Below are 17969 nucleotides of genomic sequence, written 5' to 3'. Positions count from 1 at the left end.
CTAGGAGGGACACAAAATCAAGGATAGCTCAGAAAAGTTTGGATCATCAGAAATTTTTAAAAGAAATTCTAAAATATTCCAGAAAAACAAAAAATAGGTCACATTCAAAGGATTAAAATTAAAAATGGCATCAATTTATTAATGGTGACTTGGAAAATAGAACAAAATGGATTACCACATTCAGATTCTCAGCCATTATTTATTATTTGTCAACTAAAGACAAGAGCAGAACTCCCTGTTTGAGAAATAAATGATTTAGTAGATGCACTTTCTGTACTTTCCCTGGAATAAAGGGCAATTAAGAAACACATTGTCTTCTATGCTGAAACTTGTCTGATTTTGGAAAAGGCCTTTGTTACCATCGTCTATGGGAGGGAGGCTGTCCACCAGGTCCTCATCGGAAAACAGGGTAGTAGGTTCTTCCATACTGGGAGTCAGAAATTAACTGCAAAAAATATTATAAAATATGTATCAACAATATTATAGATTTTAAAATCCTTAACATTTATGAGAACTAAGAGTGCAGTGATATACACCTGTGGTTTCACTATTTAAGAAGAGAGGAAAGAAGACGTTTGAGACCAGCAGTTGCTACATAACAAGAATCAAAAATACAAAAGGTAATAATTTTTCTTATACAAACACATTAAGAAAATATATAAGCTACAGACTAAAAAAATATTTATAGCAGAGATATTTGACAAAAGCTTATATCTAGAATATAGAGGTCCTAAATATCAAGACAAAACTGCAATTTTAAAAGGTCAAAAGAGTTATAATTCATGTTGCAAAACAGATAAGGCAGTGGTGAGTAGACCTGTCTGTCCACACATGCACTTCGCACGCATGACTTGGTATGACAGGATGGCTCAGCAGGCAAGGGCTTGCGGCCAAGCCCGACCACCTTAGTTTAATCCCTAGCACCCTCTTGGTAGGAGACAACTGACCTCACATACACACATACAACATTTCCAAAATGTACTAAATATTTAAAAATGGAACAAATGACCCAATTTCTTTAACAAATAAACATCAGAATAAGAAGAAATGTCAAAAGACCTTGAGGGACAAGTCAGCCACCTGTCCTATGAATACTGTGTGGCTCCTGACTCAAGCAGACAACCCTAAATGAAATTCTTGAGATAATTCCTGAAAATTAACAACAGGTATTGGATTTTATTTTTAAAATGACTGTTTTGTTGGAGTTGATTTGATTTTTTGGATTGGCTAAATGTACAGAGGTACACACTAAGGCTTTCCAAGAGGGATGGGAGTATGCCTGGTTGTCTTTACAATGTGTTAGCCCAAATAGGAACAGGATACACAACACTAATATGCTGTGCTTGGAATCTAAGGTTCATATTATCCTTCCCCCTATTTGTTTTAATTTTTCCAAGATTTATTATTTGTTATTATTAGTGGTGGTGGTGGTGGTGGTGGTGGTGGTGGTGGTGGTGTGTGAACTCGAAGATGCCTGCAAAGGCCAGAAGAAGGTTTCAGATCTCCTGGAACTAGAGTTACAGGTGGTTGTAAATGACCCAATTTTAGCACCGGGAATTAAACTTTAGTTCTCTGCAAGAGCCACAAATGCCCTTAACAGTTCAGCCATCTCCCCAGCCTCCTTCTCTTTATTTTTATGATTATGGAATTTTTCTATAAGAAAAAAATTGCAAAAAGAATAAAATATAAACAGACTCAGGTTTAGCCACTGGAGACTTCCTATAGTCGATAAGTCAATTTTAGAGTCACTGAACTGCATCCAAGTCTCAGGAGGGCTGTGCACATGTGTAGGTACATACACATGTGTATGTACATACACCTGAGAAAAACAAATCAGAAACTTGCCCAGTGCATTTTAAAATATAAGTCAAAGAACAAAGGACAATAGTGTTGAAGGAGCATAAGGGAGGTGTGTCCTACCAATATTAAGACTTATTATAAAGTTATAAAATTAGAACAGTGCCATGGCAAACAGAAACAGACCTGTAGAATAGGATAAGGAGTCTAGAAATTGGTTGCTAAAGGTTGATACCACTTAGTACAAAATCTGATTGCTCACCAGCAAGCAGGACTGGGTGTTTTTCAGTGGGCATGTTGAGAAGCTGGACCCTTTCCTGGAAAATCATCTCCATGTGGATTAAAAGCTCCTATGTGAAAAGTGAAACCACTGCAGTGGCAGTGGCCAAGAGGGAGTCATGACCTCAAGGTTTCTAAATAAGGCACCAAAGACATTAGCCATGAGAGAAAATGCTGACAGAGTCACCTGTATTTGAATTTAACACTTCTGAGCAGATGGCATCCTAAGGAGACTCAGAGAAAAGCTATGGGGTAGAAGATATAACAATCCACAACTTAAAAGGTTTACCATCAAGACCATGAAAAGGACCTACTGAGTTTATGCAGAATACACTCCCCAGAAGAAACACAGGCAAAAGCTTTATTATCAGGAGCTTTATAATAGAGACATTCAGCCAATACATGCTGCAGCCACATATCCAGTTCACCAGCGTACCCGGCTGTACATCTGTTCTTCTAGTGTTATCAACAGAGTCCTCTTTTGGATGATAAACTACCTCATGATCATAACTTAAGAAAAGTAGTTCAACATCATCTGTAATAAGGGAACTGCAAAGTTACAGTGAGCTATCATTACGTAGTCATCAGACTTGGGAGCATAAAGATCTAGTAGGTGCTGGGAAGGACATGAAACAGTGAAAAGGCTGATATGTCAACAGAGAAATGGGAGGTGGAGCTTTGGCATTAGACATTAGGAGCTAGGCATCATACAGGAAAAAAAAAGAACAAACCCTTTGCTTTCCCCATTTTTTTAAAAAATAAATTACTATATATACTTGTTAGCTAAAAAACAGCACAAATTCATCTCATTATTCTAGAGCAGCAGTTCTCAACCTGTGGGCCTCAACCCCCTTAGGGGATGCATATCAGATATCTACATTAAAATTTATTAACAGTAGCAAAGTTATAGTTATGAATTAGTAATGAAATAATTTTATGGTTGGGGGTGTCTTAGGGTTTCTATTGCTGTGAAAAGACACCTTGACCACAGTAACTCTTATAAAGGAAACATTTTAATTGTGGTGGCTTGCTTACAGTTTGGAGGTTCAGTCAGTCCATTATCATCATCATGGTGGAACAAGGAGGCATGCAGGCAGACATGGTGCTGGAGCTGAATACGCTACATCTTTCAGGCACAGGAAGTGAACTGTCTCACTGAGCATATATGAGACCTCAAAGCCTGCTTCCACAGTGATACACTTCCTCTATGGTGGTATTTTATTTGTACTGAAATGTGATTTTAATTGTATGTTAATAAATAAAGTTGTCCGGGGGTCAGAGCTATTAGAGCCATAGCAAAAGCTGGGCATTGGTGGTGCACATCTTTAATCCCAGCACTTGGTAGAAAAGCTAGGTAGATCTCTGTGTGTTCAAGGATACAGAAAACATTGGAGACACACGCCTTTAATCTCAATACCATAGAAGACCTGGAGGGCTGCACATACAGGCAGTGACAAGGCAGTCATGTGTTTGGGTTTATAACCAATGAGAAGGCAGAACAGAAAGACTATATAAAGACAAACACACAGGAAGTAGGTCTCTTTCGGAGAGGTCTCTTGGCTGAAGAGGCTAGCTGCAGGGTAAGGCTCTTAGCTCTGATCTCTTGGCTTTCTTCTTTGCATTGGTTCTGTGTTTCTTATTTAATAAGACAGTGTCCTCCAACAAGGCCACACTTCCTCCAACAAGCCCACGCCTCCCATTAGTGCCACTCACTTAGGGGGCCGTTTTCTTTCAAATCATTACAGGGGGTCACCACAAAGTGAAGAATTGTATTGAAGGGTTGAGACCCATGCTCTAGGGGCCAGGCATCTGAGGCTCAGTGATCTAAGGCCACGGTGTCAACAGGTGTGTGGAGTCAGCTTGATACAAGCATGGCCATCTTTTTTTTTTTTTTAATTTATTTATTATGTATACAATATTCTGCCTGCATGTATGCCTGCTCGCCAGAAGAGGGCACCAGATCTCATTATAGATGGCTTTAAGCCACCATGTGGTTGCTGGGAATTGAAGTCAGGACCTCTGGAAGAGCAGCCACTGCATCTTAAGTCAAAATTATCATGATGTCCTCCAATTAACCCTAGCTGTTTTTTCTCAGCAAATCATAAATAGATAAAATCATTAGAGTATTATGTGGGACTTTACAGCAGGTCAGCAGAGTCACCCATGCTAGAGCCTTTGATGTTCTCTCTCCTGCCTCCCTCTTCCACTTACCTGACCTTTTAGTGTAGCTGCATTCATTGGGCTCACTGAGATGACCCAGGATGACTCTTTCATCTCAAAGGCAGCTTGATGAACTACCTCAGTTCCTCTGATTCATAGGACATCATATTTTTACTGGTTCCGAGGACTGGGACATCGGTTGTCTCTGAAGCAATAGGCTTTCTTCTGAGAGGGACACCCTCTCCTTAGAGAAGACTGTAGAAACTCTCACTTCTCACATTAGTTTTCCAGGGTTGCCATAGCAAAACACCCCGATCTGTATGCTTTACATCACAGAAATGTATTCTGTCAGTCTCCAAGCCAGAAGTTCATGTTTTTTTTTTGTTTTTTTTTTTTTTTTTTTTTTTTTTTTTAAGATTTATTTATTTATTATGTATACAGTGTTCTGCCTGCATATATGTCTGCAGGCCAGAAGAGGGCACCAGATCTCATTACAGGTGGTTGTGAGCCACCATGTGGTTGCTGGGAATTGAACTCAGGACCTCTGAAGGAGTGGTCAGTGCTCTTAACCTCTGAGCCATCTCTCCAGCCCTTCATGTTTGTTTTTAAGACAGGGCTCCAGGCTAGTGGTGGTGGCCCATGCCTTTGATTCCTGCACTTGAGAGGCAGAGGCAGGTGGATCTGAGTTCAAGGCCTACAGAGCGAGTTCCAGGACGGCCAGGGCTACACAGAGAAACCCTGCCTTGAAAAGCCAACCAACCAATCAACAGAAACTACTGTTCAAGAGTAAATTTCTAATCTAAATATAAGCAAAGATGAAATGAGGATCGCAGGTCTGTGCATAGTTAACCAGGAGAGGCACTGTGCTGTGGGTGAAGGTGAGATTCTATTAATTGGCTTGGCCGGGCTTTTGATATTTGCTTGACAGTTCTCACATTGCACACAAGAAATTAGGCATCATTTGTCTGAAGAGGATATCCACGAGTGAGTACCTGAGCAGTCCAACTCATTACCTAGTTCAGTACCAGTACCTGGCCTACAGTAGATATTCAGGGAGTATTTTGCTAAACATCTTCACTCGCATAAAGAAATTATTTTATGGGAAACCAAGCTAAGGAGGCCTATCCACTTCCAACGAAGGCTTCTTTATGGATGTGAATTTATTTATTTATTTATTTATTTATTTATTTATTTATTTATTTATTTATTTATTTTGGTTTTTTCGAGACAAGGTTTCTTTGTGTAGCCCTGGCTGTTCTGGAAATCTCTTTGTAGACCAGGCTGGCCTCGAACTTACAGATATCCTCCTGTCTCTGTCTCCCGAGTGTTGTGATTAAAGGCGTGTGCCACCACCACCGCCCAGCTTGGATGTGAATCTTACTCGCATCTCTCAAAGACTGGTGCCTGGTCCTCTCCAGCAAGGTTTGACTCTGCCTCTTCATAAACTGTGGTTACCACGTGGCTCCCAACCATGCGGCCACACAGAGAAGCCAGCCACCCATGTCCAGCACATCCTCAGGGCAGAACGCTTCATCAGTACCCACCTCTCTGGCCAGTCCAGGAACGTCCCTCAGCGATGAGACTTCAGCAAAGGTCCCCCAGGAACGGACTGTTGCCCAGACCCCTCAGGAACCGCTCCTCCGTAGTGGCTCCTCAGCAACAGCCCCTAAAAATGGTCCCTGGAGACGGCCCCTTAGCAACAGCCCCTCCCAAATGACCCCTAGGCAGTGGTCCCGCAGAAGGGTCCCCCCACCCGGAAACAGATCCTCGCTGACTTCCTCAGCAGTGGCCCCGGAGAAACAGTTTCTTGGCACCAGGCCCTCAGAAATGTCCCCTTAACGATGTCCCCTTAACGGCCCGCTGCCTCTCGCCCACCGTGGATCTGAGGCTGCGTAGTTTGGGCCCGCAGCTCCATGGCAACGGAAGGCTGCGTTGTTGGCAGACAGGGCGGTGCTTGCTCCAGGAGAGCCGGCGCAGGCGTAGTGCAGCTGTGCTGGCCGACCTGAGGGCTGAGTCGCAACTGAGGGTTGCCCACACAATTAATTCTCCTGGAGACTGGGGCAAGTACTGGATGACTTGGCTAAAGCCAGGTGCAGCTTGGGTCAGCTCCTACCTTAAAAATAAAGGAACGTTTACATGAAAGTTGGAATCTCCTGCGTCTCTTTTAAAAAGACTGGCACCGCATGCTTGGCTGCTTTGGATCTGAATTCCGACTCTCCTAGGTCCTGCCCTTTAGGTGGTGACATCTGATTCCTCTGTGTGACCCACAGGGCCCTTCGGGGTTGTGTTTGGACGTTTAGGTTGGCGTTGTCGCTAATCTGGGCCCAAGGCGGACTCAACGGTGGACAGGACAGGACGGGACAAGACATCGGGGTTACAAGGATGACTGGTAATCCCTTAGTTTTATCTTGGAGATGGAGAACCTTCAGCTTCAAGAAATCCTCAAAAGTACAGAGGCCTTTGCACTCTCTGTAGCCAGATACTTTCCCTCTGGAATTGTGAGCTTGAGGAATACCACTGCAATACTGTATCGGTCCCTTATAGGTGTGTGTGGGGTGTGTGTGTGTGTGTGTGTGTGTGTGTGTGTGTGTGTGTGTGTGTGTGCTGGAGATTGAACCCGGGTGTTCTATAGGTCTGGAGCGTCGTCTATGGAAACTTGTGTCCTAGTTTGTTTCTTTATTGCTATGCTGAAACACCCAAAGAACTTGGAAAAGATAGCCCATAGGCACCCTCTAGCTGTGAGAGTGTGTGATCGGAGCCGCAGTTTCCTGCATTGCCCTTGATAAATGGATGAGCAGGGTTGCAAGACAACCATATCCACTGCTATAGTTTGAGTATGAAGTGTGCTCCCCCAACCACAAAGGCTCACCCGTCAAAGGCTTGGTCCTCAGCTGATGGATCCAATCATTGAGAGGTTCTTGGATCATGAGGCTTCTGACTTAATCAATGAATTAATCCCTCCAATTTGATGGCATTGGGAGGTGGTAGAAAAACGAGCAGGTGGCAGTTGGCTGAAGGAAGCAAGTCATTGGAAGAGGTACCCTGGAAGATATAAATGCCTCGGCCCCTTTCTGCTTTCTGGCAACCATGTGGTAAGCAACTTTGTTCTGCTACACCCTTGTCATGATGCTCTGTCTCACCACAGCCAAGAAACAAAGGAACCAGCTGACTATGCACTGAAACTTTTGAAATGTTGAATCAATAAAATTTTCCAGCTGGGTTTGGTGATGCAGGCTTCTAATATCAGGAGGCTGAAGCAGGAGGATAGCAAGTTCAAGGTTTACTGGGCTAGATAAAAATTTAGGGATAGTTTTGGCCGCTCAACAAGATCTGGCGTCAAAATTAAAAGGGCTGGTGATGCAGCCCAGCCAGAGAAAGCTTGCCTTCCATGCACACTGTCCTAAATTCAATCCCCATTACAGTAAAATAAATGAATACATAAGTAAGTCTTCTCATTTAAGTTGCCTCAAGTGTTTTGTTTTGTTTTTTTTGTTGTTGTTTTGTTTTTGTTTTTTTTTTTTTTTTGGAGCTGAGGATCGAACCCAGGACCTTGAGCTAAATCCCCAACCCCATGGGTTGAGGTGTTTTTGTTGTTGTTGTTGGTTTTTTTTTTTTGTTTGTTTGTTTGTTTGTTTGTTTTGTTTTTTCAAGACAGAGTTTCTCTGTGTAGTTTTGGTGCCTGTCCTGGATCTCGCTCTGTAGATCAGGCTGACCTTGAACTCACAGAGATCTGCCTGGCTCTGCCTCTCAAGTGCTGAGATTAAAGGTGTGCACCACCACCACCACCACCACCACCACCACCACCACCACCACCACCTGCCTCAAGTGTTTATTACAGGGACAAAACCCTGATAACCCTGTTGGGCTGGCCAAACCTGTGAGGTATACACCTCTCCCTTCTATTTAAATATGTCAGTTGAGGATCAAGGATTGGAGACTTCCACAGCCCAATTCTTTTTCCTCATCTTCCCAAGATGTGAGCACCTACTAAATTGTTTGTATCCCTCATTGTATCCCATGGCCGCTACTTGGAGGACACTTGTTGACAAAATTGGTGCCAATAACGGTCTGAGAAAGCTGACTGTAGGGGAAATAAGTTAGTGACTCACTGTCCCCTGGGCAACAAGGCGCCCTGCTGGGTAGCATATGAATGTCTTGTATACAGAGGCAGCTCCTCAGTCAGACTTTTACTGTCAACAAACTGAGCGGAGATGGCTGGTGCAATGATGTGAGCTTTAGGGAAAAGAGTGTTTGTGGGTGTGGAGAACACCCCACCTGCTGTTCAGCTGCACTAGCACCCCACTAAAGGATCATGAAAAGTCGTCAATAAAATGTCAATATTGGTGTGAAATCTGGTGCCGCTTTGGTAGTTGGTAGGCACCTGGTCTCTCACAATAAGAGCAAAGGAAAAGCAGTGCCAGAGTAAGGACTGAGTAGTTTGGTCACTGACCTCTAGCAATGAATGAATCTCGGTTGAACAGGCTTACCACAACTAGGCCTAACTTGTAGACTAATGCCTGGGACTGTGGGGTGGGCAACCAATGGATGTCCTTGAGTATTTGGTTGTCCTGACTCTTCTGAAATGATTTCAGAGCATTCAAAGGAAGCTTCTGCCTCACTAAGAAGAGGCAGCATCCCCAAATGTTCATGAAGACTCTGTAGTCTTCATGACTACAAGGAGTAACAAGGTTCCCTTTGCTGTGTGTTTTTATTCTTTCTCCTGGTTGCCATAAGGGGCAAGATACTCTCTAGCCTACTAATAAATAAATTTTACAGTGGACTGCTGACTTGGACTGACCTCCCAGGCCCCAACAGACCAGATCAAACCAAAGTCAGTCACACTGAGGTTCCATATCACCAGCAAAAAGCAGGGTATTTATTTGACCTGAGAAACTGGGAGACAAGTGTGATAGCCATGGAATTTCACAAGGATCAAGGCAAATAAATCAGGAAATGAGCAGGGCAACAGTGGCACACACCTTTAATCCCAGCACTTGGGAGGCAGAGGCAGGCGGATCTCTGTGAGTTTGAGGCCAGCCTGGTCTCCAAAGCAAGTTCCAGGAAAGGCGCAAAGCTACACAGAAAAACCTTGTCTCGGGGGAAAAAAAAAGCCAGGAAATGTTTGACTGTTGCTCAAATTTCTAAACAGTCTTTTAATAAAAATCCCAGAGCCAGATACTGGGGTAAATGCTGAAAGATCAGAGAGAGACAAAGGAACAAGCCACTGCCACGTCTTACCCCTTGGACTCCTCAGCCTGAAAAGCTCCCCAGTCGGAAGGCCTTTAATTCTTGTCTCCTTACGCCTTATATACCTTTCTCTGCCCATCCATCACTTCCTTTCTAGTGCTGGGATTAATGGCGTGTGTGCTTCCCAAGCAAAGGCATGAGATTTCAAGTGCTGGGATTAAAGGCGTGTGCCACCATTGCCTGGCTCTGTTTCTCTCCTAGACTGAGTCAATCTCATGTAGTGGCTTTGAACTCACAGAGATCCAGACCGATCTCTGCCTCCCGAGTGCTAGGATTAAAGGTGTGTGCCATCACTGCCTGGCTTCTATGTTTAATCTAGTGGCTTGTTCTGTTCTCCGATCTTCAGGCAAATTTTATTAGGGTACACAATATATCACCACATCTCACCAAGACATATAATAATCAAACAGATAGAGATAAGAGATAAATAAAAACTCCTTAATACACCCAGAGGAAAGACTCAATTTTACACAGTGTACCAATGAGAGAAACCTAGCTACAAACCAAGGGAGAGAAATCCTGAAAACACTGAAGAAAAAAAAGACAGACTGACAGGAGAACTAGTGACCTAATTATCTATGCTTGGGGAAGCTGGCTGTTGAAAACAAAGGCAATGTTATGGTATGTAAATTATTGGCAATAAAATCGTTTTCATTTAAGAAATACTGGTTAGGTAGAATCTCTGGCCTAGTTAATAGACTGTTTGCCTAGCACTCACAAGACCCCATATTTGATTTCCAGCATAAACCAGGTGTGCGGGCACAATATCTTTAATCCCAGCAGTTGGGAGATAGATGGAAGGATCAGAAGTTCTGCATCACCCTTAGTTACATAGTGAGTTTAAGGACAGCCTGGGCTACATGAGACCCTGTCTCAAAAAGCACACATTTAAAAAGGGTGTGTGTGTGTGTGTGTGTGTGTGTGTGTGTGTGTGTGTGTGTATGTGCGTGTTAGAGAGATGGCTCAGAGGTTACAAGTGCTTTTTCAGAAGGCCTAAGTTTGGTCCTCAGTACCCACACTGGACAGTTTACAACTGCCTGTAACTTTAGCACCAGACAACTGGAAGCACTCTTCTGGTCCCTGAGGGCATCTGCACATACATGGCATACATATACACAGACGTCACATATATATGAATAAAAATAAAAGGTAAATAAATAAATAATAAATTAGGGGCTATAGAGATGGCTCAGAGGTTAAGGGCGCTTGCTGCTCTACTAGAGGATCACAGTTAGGTTCCCAACACCAAGTCAGTCACTCAAAAACCTCTGTAATTCCAGCTCCAGATCTGAGGCCTTCTTTTGTACTCTGAAGCCACCTGTACTCACAGATGTGTACACACACACACACACACACACACACACACACACTTTTTAAAATAAAACAAATCTTCAAGAAAAATGAAAATTTTTATTTTTATATTTATTAATTTTATTTTATGTGTATGGGTATTTTGACTGTGTATATGTATGTGTACTACATGCATGCCTGGTGCCTTTGGGGTTCAGAAGATGGTGTTAGATTCCCTAGAACTGGAATTACAGATGTTTGTAAGCCACCATGTGGGCACTGGTAACTGAATCCAGGTTGTCTGTAAGAGCAGCAAATGCTCTTGAGTGCTGAACCATCGCTATAGGCCCTAAAACAATTTTTTTTTAAATGGAGATGAATTGGCAGTGTAACTCAGTGGTACAGCAGTCATGTGACATGTGTGGAGTCCTGGTTTCAACCCCCTGTGCTGCAAAACACACAAATAAATACATATGTGAAAAAATAAAGGGGCCGAGTGGTGGTGGCACATGTCTTTAATCCCAGCATTCAGGAGGCAGAGCAGTCAGATCTTTGTGGTCCTGATCCCTGAGGCTAACCTGGTCTACAGAGCAGGTTCCAGGACAGGCTGCAAAGCTACTCAGAGAAACCCTGTTTCAAAAAAACAAAACAAAACAAAACAAATGGAAATTTCTGTTTCTTTCCTCATAACTAGAACAACTTTTAAAAACTGAACCAAATATATAATACAATAGCAATTCTCAAGTTATTGGGCAACAGAGAACCAAGAACCTTGGAGATGGACCGTGCATAAGGGAGCCCACCTTATTTTTATGTCACCGTGACGAAACGCCATGGAGAAGGAACTTTATAAAAGAAAGCTTTTAATTTGTGGCTCACAGTTCCAAAGGGCTAAAGTTCATGACTGTCATGGTGGCGAGCATGGCAGCAGCGAGACAGCCTTGGGGCTAGAGAAGTAGTTCCAAGTTTATATCTAATCCACAACCATGAGGTTGAGAAAAAGAGCACTGGGAATAACCTGAGTTTTTGAAACCCCAAATCCAGTCCTCAGTGACACTCCTCAAAAAGGCCACATCTCTTAATCCTACCCAAACAATTCCACCAGATGGGGACCAAGCATTCAAATATATGAGCCTACGGGGGCATTCTTGTTCAAACCATCACAGAGCCCTCAGATGACGCCAACTTCTACCGAGGAAAGTTTCTAGGCCATGTCAAGGCAAGAGAGCAGCAATGAAGGAAAATAGATAATGTGGATTATGTAATAAAGATTAAAAACTCTGGGCCTTCAAAAGTTTGGTTGAAGTGAAAAATAAATAGAGAAACCCCAGACTGGGTGAATATATTTATAAAATGTCTTTCTAAAACAAATATAACTACTCAGTTCAACAAATGGAAGGCAAATAACCTCATATTTTAATTAGTAAGAAATTAAAAGAAAACACCTAAAAAGGCACTCAGCACCTTAGTCATTGAAAAAAAATTCACATTATATCTGCAATGAGATACCTCTTCCTAGCTGTAGATTGGTCCAAATTAGAGATTTGGAATGTTAAGTGTTGGTGAGGAGGTGAGGCAACATGAAATCTCACACATCTCTAAATGGTACAGCCACTTTGGAGAGCAGATTGGCAGTCTTTTATAAACTAAGCATTTGTTCCCCTAAAATCCAACAATCCTACACCTACATATTTATTCAAAAGAAATGAAAACATATGTCCACTCAAAGACTTGTACTTGAATGTTCAAAGCATTTTTACTTATAATAGCCTAAACTGGGTACTCAAATGACCATCAACAGGTGGGAAGTTAAATTATACTCAAGGCAATACAACTCAGCAAAAAGATAACACTGATGGCTAGGCATGCTGGTGCACACCTTAAACCTCAGCACTCAGAAGGCAAAGGCAAGTAGCTGTCTGTGAGCTCAATACCAGTCTGATCCACATAGCAAGTTCCAGGCTCCCCAGGACTACATGGTAAGACTCTGTCATCCATCCCCATGCCCCAAAATGCTGATGCATGCAGTAACAAATGTGTAGTTGTTCTCAGCTCTGCAGTCAGATGTCACCTGAGGATTCAGGGGGCTCAAGGCTCACTAGGCATTACCCACTTCCAGGCTTACTGAGAGAGGGGGACAGGATTTAGGTCCTCCATCTGGGGACTGGGGCCTATGTTCCACCTGGCTATGAATATGTCCAAGCTGACCTCATTTCCTGCTCTGCCATCAGCTCACATTGAGCAAGGGGCTCCATCAAAGAACAGAAGCACCAGATATGCTCGTAAGACTTAAGCCGATGGCTTTTATGACCAAGTCTGGTGATTCCTTATCACCCCAGGGATATCATTACAATTTGTTGGCTCCAGATCATACAACAGGAAATGAGTTCTAAAAACCAGAAGCAGGATCATTGGAAGCAACTTTGGATGGCTATCTATACCAGTTTCGTACTGTGTGACTCTATTTATAAAGTATGAAAAGAAATGACAGAAATTCTACTTTAAATGTTTTTTTAGACAGGGTCTTGCTATGTAAACTAGATGTCCTTGGACATGCTATTGTAGACTAAGTTGGTCTTGAACTCTACTGTCTAAGCCTCCTGAGTACTAGGATTGAAGGAATTCACCACCAAGCCTAGCTAGTAAACCTTCCTTGACTTCTCCGACATCAGCATGCATAGTCAAAGAATCCAGGTCCAGAAGACAGACCAATGGTAACCCTTCCTCACAAGTTGCTCCAGTGTAGCCACAGAAGTTCCAGTCTGATACCCTGTATATTAAGTCTAGTGTTGGATCTCTCTAGCAGCCATTTTTAGGAGTTTTTGTGATATAGACTCAATCATGCTCATATCTAGTGTAGAGTTTTTCTCGCTTGATTGACAGCTCTTTTGTTAGAAATGTTAATTTGTGTCTAACATTTTCTATCATGCGAAAGACTTCAAAATGTCACTTTCCTCGCCTTCTTCTCCTTCTTTTCCTTCTCCTTCTCCTTCTTCTCCTTTTTTTTTTTTTTTTTTTTTTTTTTTTCCAAAATAAGGTTTCTCTATATAACAGTCCCAGCTCCCCTGGAACCTGCTCTGTAGCCCAGGCTGGCCTCAAACTCACAGAGATCTGCCTGCCTCTGACTCCTGATTGCTGGGATTAAAGGTGTGTGCCACCACCACTCAGTAAAATGACACTTTCAAAACAAAATTTGAGAATAGAATTCAAACTTCTCTACATTAAATTCAAGTAATGGTACTTTGATGCCTGTTTTGCTCTAGGCAGAAACAAATGTTCTAAGTGTCCCAAAAAACTCTTCAGTGGTGCTTGAGATTGAGATTACTAAGGAAATGACAGCTAAGGCCTCTTCTGAGTGGACCGCATGCCTTCTTTGAATAGACTATAGAGTTTAGTCTGCTCCAAGTATTTTGTACGTGATCCTTTCTGCCAAGTTTCTCCTGCTTATCCACATGAACAATCTAACTGAAAATCACAGGATTAATAATTACACTCTAGGCTCAATGAAACCCTATTTGTATCACTGTCATTTTTCTCTATTTAGTACATTTTCCCAGGAAAATAATAAAGCAAATTCACAATTGCATCAGACAAGGACTTTAAATTTAGAGAATGTAGTTTCCTCTTGCAGGCTGTGTGACTCACCTCTACCTCCTGGGGCCAACCTGCTGCTGTGGTACTGCAGTAATGGGCTTAGGCCAACTCCCCTGTCCAAGCCTCACACTTGTTCCCTCCCTTCCCATGTGCTGGATGCACCAACAAAACCATCATCCAAACTTACGGCAAGGAAGACTGCAGGCCAGTCATGATTGTTGAGCTCCCCAGGAGACCATTCCTCTGTGGCTTTATCAGTGCCACAAGGACCTTGCTATTCACAGATAAACTGAACTCGTGAGTCCTGTGGCTGCCTAAAGAGGCAGGATTTTTCAACCTTCCAGGTTTCCTGCTCAGTCCCATTTTGGGAGAGCAACATGCCTCCTTGCCCAGAACCAAGAGACACAGCAGCCATTGCCTTGATTATCCAAGCAAGGGTTCTCAATAGATTCTACCTGATTCATGTCAAATACATAGTAATGGAGGTGTATTAGTAGGTCTCATTTATCTGACAAAATATCTGACAAGGGCAATTTAGAGAAGGAAGGGTTTATTTTAGTTTACAATTTAGAGGCACAGTCCATCATGGTTGGGGAAGCTTGTCAGGAAGAGCAGCTCTAGCTCTGGTGTCAGCAGTGAGGTAGCTGGTCATGGTGCATCTGCAGTCAGAAAGCCAAGAGAGATGCTTGTGCTCAGCACCTTGCTCTCTCTTCTGTTCCCTTCTATTATTCAGCTTGGGACCCCAGCCTATGGAACGGCACCTGACATTCAGGGCGAGTCTTACATTTGCAGTTGAACTGTTCTGAAAAATACCTGCCTAGAAACTCCCAAAGGGCCTCTCCTAGGTGATTCCTAACCTATCACATTGACAATGAAGATGCATCATTGATGCAGATGCCAGAAGAATGAATAGTGAAGGGATCACACGAGTAGGCTTGAACTCCCAGTTTCTTTTTCACTACTGTTCTTTTTTTAAAGATTTATTTGTTTTCATTTTATGTATATGAATGTTTGCATGCACATATGTTTGTGCACTACATGCATGCCTGGTTGGGCTATGGACCCCCTGGAACTAGATGGTTGTGAGCTGTTATGTGGATGCTGGGAATCAAACCCAGCTCCTCTGCGAGAGTAGCAACTGCTTTTAACCACTGAGCCACCTCTCCAGTCCCACTTCACTACTATTCTGTCAGGGTAGCAGGTCTCCTAATACATACTCTAAGTGCACCAAGACTAGAAGAGGAGCTTCTTGAGGTACTTGGAAGAAAGCACACACTTCTGAGATGGGCGGCCGTTCTGTGATAGACGCCTCGTGGGGGCAGACAGTGAGTGGGGCTCTCCTCAGAGCAATGATGGGAGAGGAAAGCCTGTGAAAACAATCTGTAGTGTCTTCGGGCATGTTAGAAACAGCCTGAGATTCTAACAGACACACAGGGCCAACTCTGTTTCCTCTCGGGTGAGTATGCTCCATGGTTGTCTTTCCCAATTCCCTTAGCAGAGCCCACAGGGAGAGGAAGATGGGGAGATAATGAGTTGCACATATTGGCGGGGAGGAACCAAACCTCCAAAACTACTTTTCAGAAATCTTAGTAGGAACAAAGTTTTGAAAGTTTGTAATCCCAGGACGTGAGGGGAAGCAGGATGATCAGGGGTTCAGAGTCATCCTTGGCTATATAGCAAGTGGCCAACCTAGACTACATCAAGCAAAACAATAAAAAATGTCTAAGGAATGCCTTGTGCTGAAGCTCCATAACTCATCTTTTTCTATACATCTCTGTCTGGCCAGTCATCCCCAGGGAACTTAGACCACTTGAGTTTAAGACATTCTTGCTCCATTCATTAGGCTGGATCTAAACAACTCATCTTCTGCTTCAGTCTCCCAAGTAGCTGGAACTACAGGTGCAGTGTACACCATTGGTAGGCTGAATCTGCCCATTAAAAAGTGTTTACTATTTTTTTTTTTTTTTTTTTTTTTTTTTTTTTTTTTTTTTTTTTTTTTTTTTTTTGGTTTTTTGAGACAGGGTTTCTCTGTGTAGCTTTGCGCCATTCCTGGGACTCACTTGGTAGCCCAGGCTGGCCTCGAACTCACAGAGATCCACCTGGCTCTGCCTCCCAAGTGCTGGGATTAAAGGCGTGCGCCACCACTGCCCGGCCGTGTTTACTATTTTTATGTGCATTGCCTCTGTAAGGGTGTCCAGTCCCCTGGAACTGTTGTTACAGACAGCTATGAGCCGCCATGTGGTTGCTGGGAATTGAACCTGGGTCCTCTGGAAGGACAGTCAGTGTTCATAACTGCTGAGCCATCTCTCCAGCCCTGACCATTATAAAGTGTTTTGTGTGATCCCAGGCACCCAGTGATGTCAATAAATGAGGCTGAACAATGACTGAAGTTTGTGATTAGCCTTTAAAGGGAATCCTCCAGGGCTGGAGAGAAGGCTCAGCAGCTGAAAGCACTGGACCCAGAGGACCCAGGTTCAATTCCCAACACTCACAAGGCCTCTCACACCTGTCTGTAACTCCAGTTCCAGGACTTCTGACACCTTCACACAGACATGCAGGCAGGCAAAACACCAATGAACACAAAATAAAAACAAATTATGTATCTTCTTTAAAAGGGTTAGGGTTAGTCAATAGAGTTAAAATGAAAGTTATGTCCAGGGAAGAGTACACTAATTGGTTATCCAATAGCTAAATGATCGTCTCTGAAAACAAAACACAAGTAACATTATACAGACTGAGCAGGTTATATTTAGGAATATATATGTATACACATATACATATTTGCATGTAACAACAATTAATGAAATAGAGACCATAAATTTGAAAGAGAGGAAAGAGGAATATATGTGAGAGGTTGGAGGGAGAAAAGGAAAGGGGAAAACGATAGAATTATATTATAATTTCAAAAGTAAAAGGTAATTTTTTAAAATGGAAGATGTGTGAGTCTTCTGCTTTGAGGGTCGATGTCAGTGTCAGGTAGGACGTGTCCTAATTGTTGTGGACGGGTGAGATGGGGCCTGACCATCCAGACTCCGTTATCAGAAGCCTCTCCTGTTCAGAGAGACAGTCAATAGTACCAACAGCTTTCTCTCTCATGGGGGAGGTCATCGGATGGAGGGTGTCCAGGGAATAGGATGCTTTCCAAGTGCACAACAAGCAGCTGATGCTACTAAGTGTGTGTGTGGTGGTGGTGGTGGCAGGGGGTGGAGGCGTGGGGGGGGCAGGGGGGAGCTGTTCCCTGATAGAGAAGATGACTGCTTCAGGGACGCCCCCCGCCTAGGCAGACCAGGCCTGAGACCCCTCACGAACTGCCCAAGCAAGCGCCGCCTCAGGAACACTACCTGTCCGACGAAGTCCACGCAGGTCTTGCGCCCTAGTCGCTTGTGCTCCTGACAGACACGTGGAGGAACCTGTTTGTTGACAGCAAGGGCAGCAGTTGGAGGGTCTGGCGCGCCACACTCCTGGCGGACAATGGAGAGGACAGGGAGCGCACGCGAGGCTTAGGGAGCGCAGCGGAGCGACCACAGGGTGTTTTGGGGCGCGCAGGAGCCTCCCGGGTGCGGCGGGGCGCGCAAGCGGGGGTGGGACTGGAGCGCGGGGCG

General features: G+C 43.5%; 1 protein-coding gene across 17 annotated transcripts in view; it reads right to left on the bottom strand.

Annotated features, from left to right (window-relative positions):
- Nucleotides 1–17938, bottom strand: part of LOC114708231 (transmembrane protein 52) — an 80623-nt gene extending 62685 nt beyond the window's left edge. For 8 of the 17 annotated variants that reach the window (XR_005090974.1, XM_037203272.1, XM_037203273.1 and 5 more), the window contains exons 1-2: nucleotides 5781–6717; nucleotides 360–445 (exon numbers count right to left, since the gene is read on the bottom strand). Coding sequence is in view for 16 of the 17 variants with exons in the window: in XM_037203272.1 (XP_037059167.1) it covers nucleotides 360–426 (67 nt within the window). In the remaining variant the exon portion in view is untranslated. Of the gene's footprint in view, nucleotides 1–359; nucleotides 446–2059; nucleotides 2870–5780; nucleotides 6718–17708 lie in introns of those variants that run through there. The other 9 variants (XM_037203262.1, XM_037203265.1, XM_037203268.1 and 6 more) reach the window with 3 other exon arrangements.
- Nucleotides 17939–17969: the final 31 nt, after the last annotated feature.

The sequence above is a fragment of the Peromyscus leucopus genome, chromosome 2, assembly GCF_004664715.2.
Source record: "Peromyscus leucopus breed LL Stock chromosome 2, UCI_PerLeu_2.1, whole genome shotgun sequence".
Taxonomy (NCBI): domain Eukaryota; kingdom Metazoa; phylum Chordata; class Mammalia; order Rodentia; family Cricetidae; genus Peromyscus; species Peromyscus leucopus.
The sequence above is the reverse complement of the archived record's forward strand: the minus strand, read 5'-3'. Positions and strand labels throughout refer to the sequence as shown.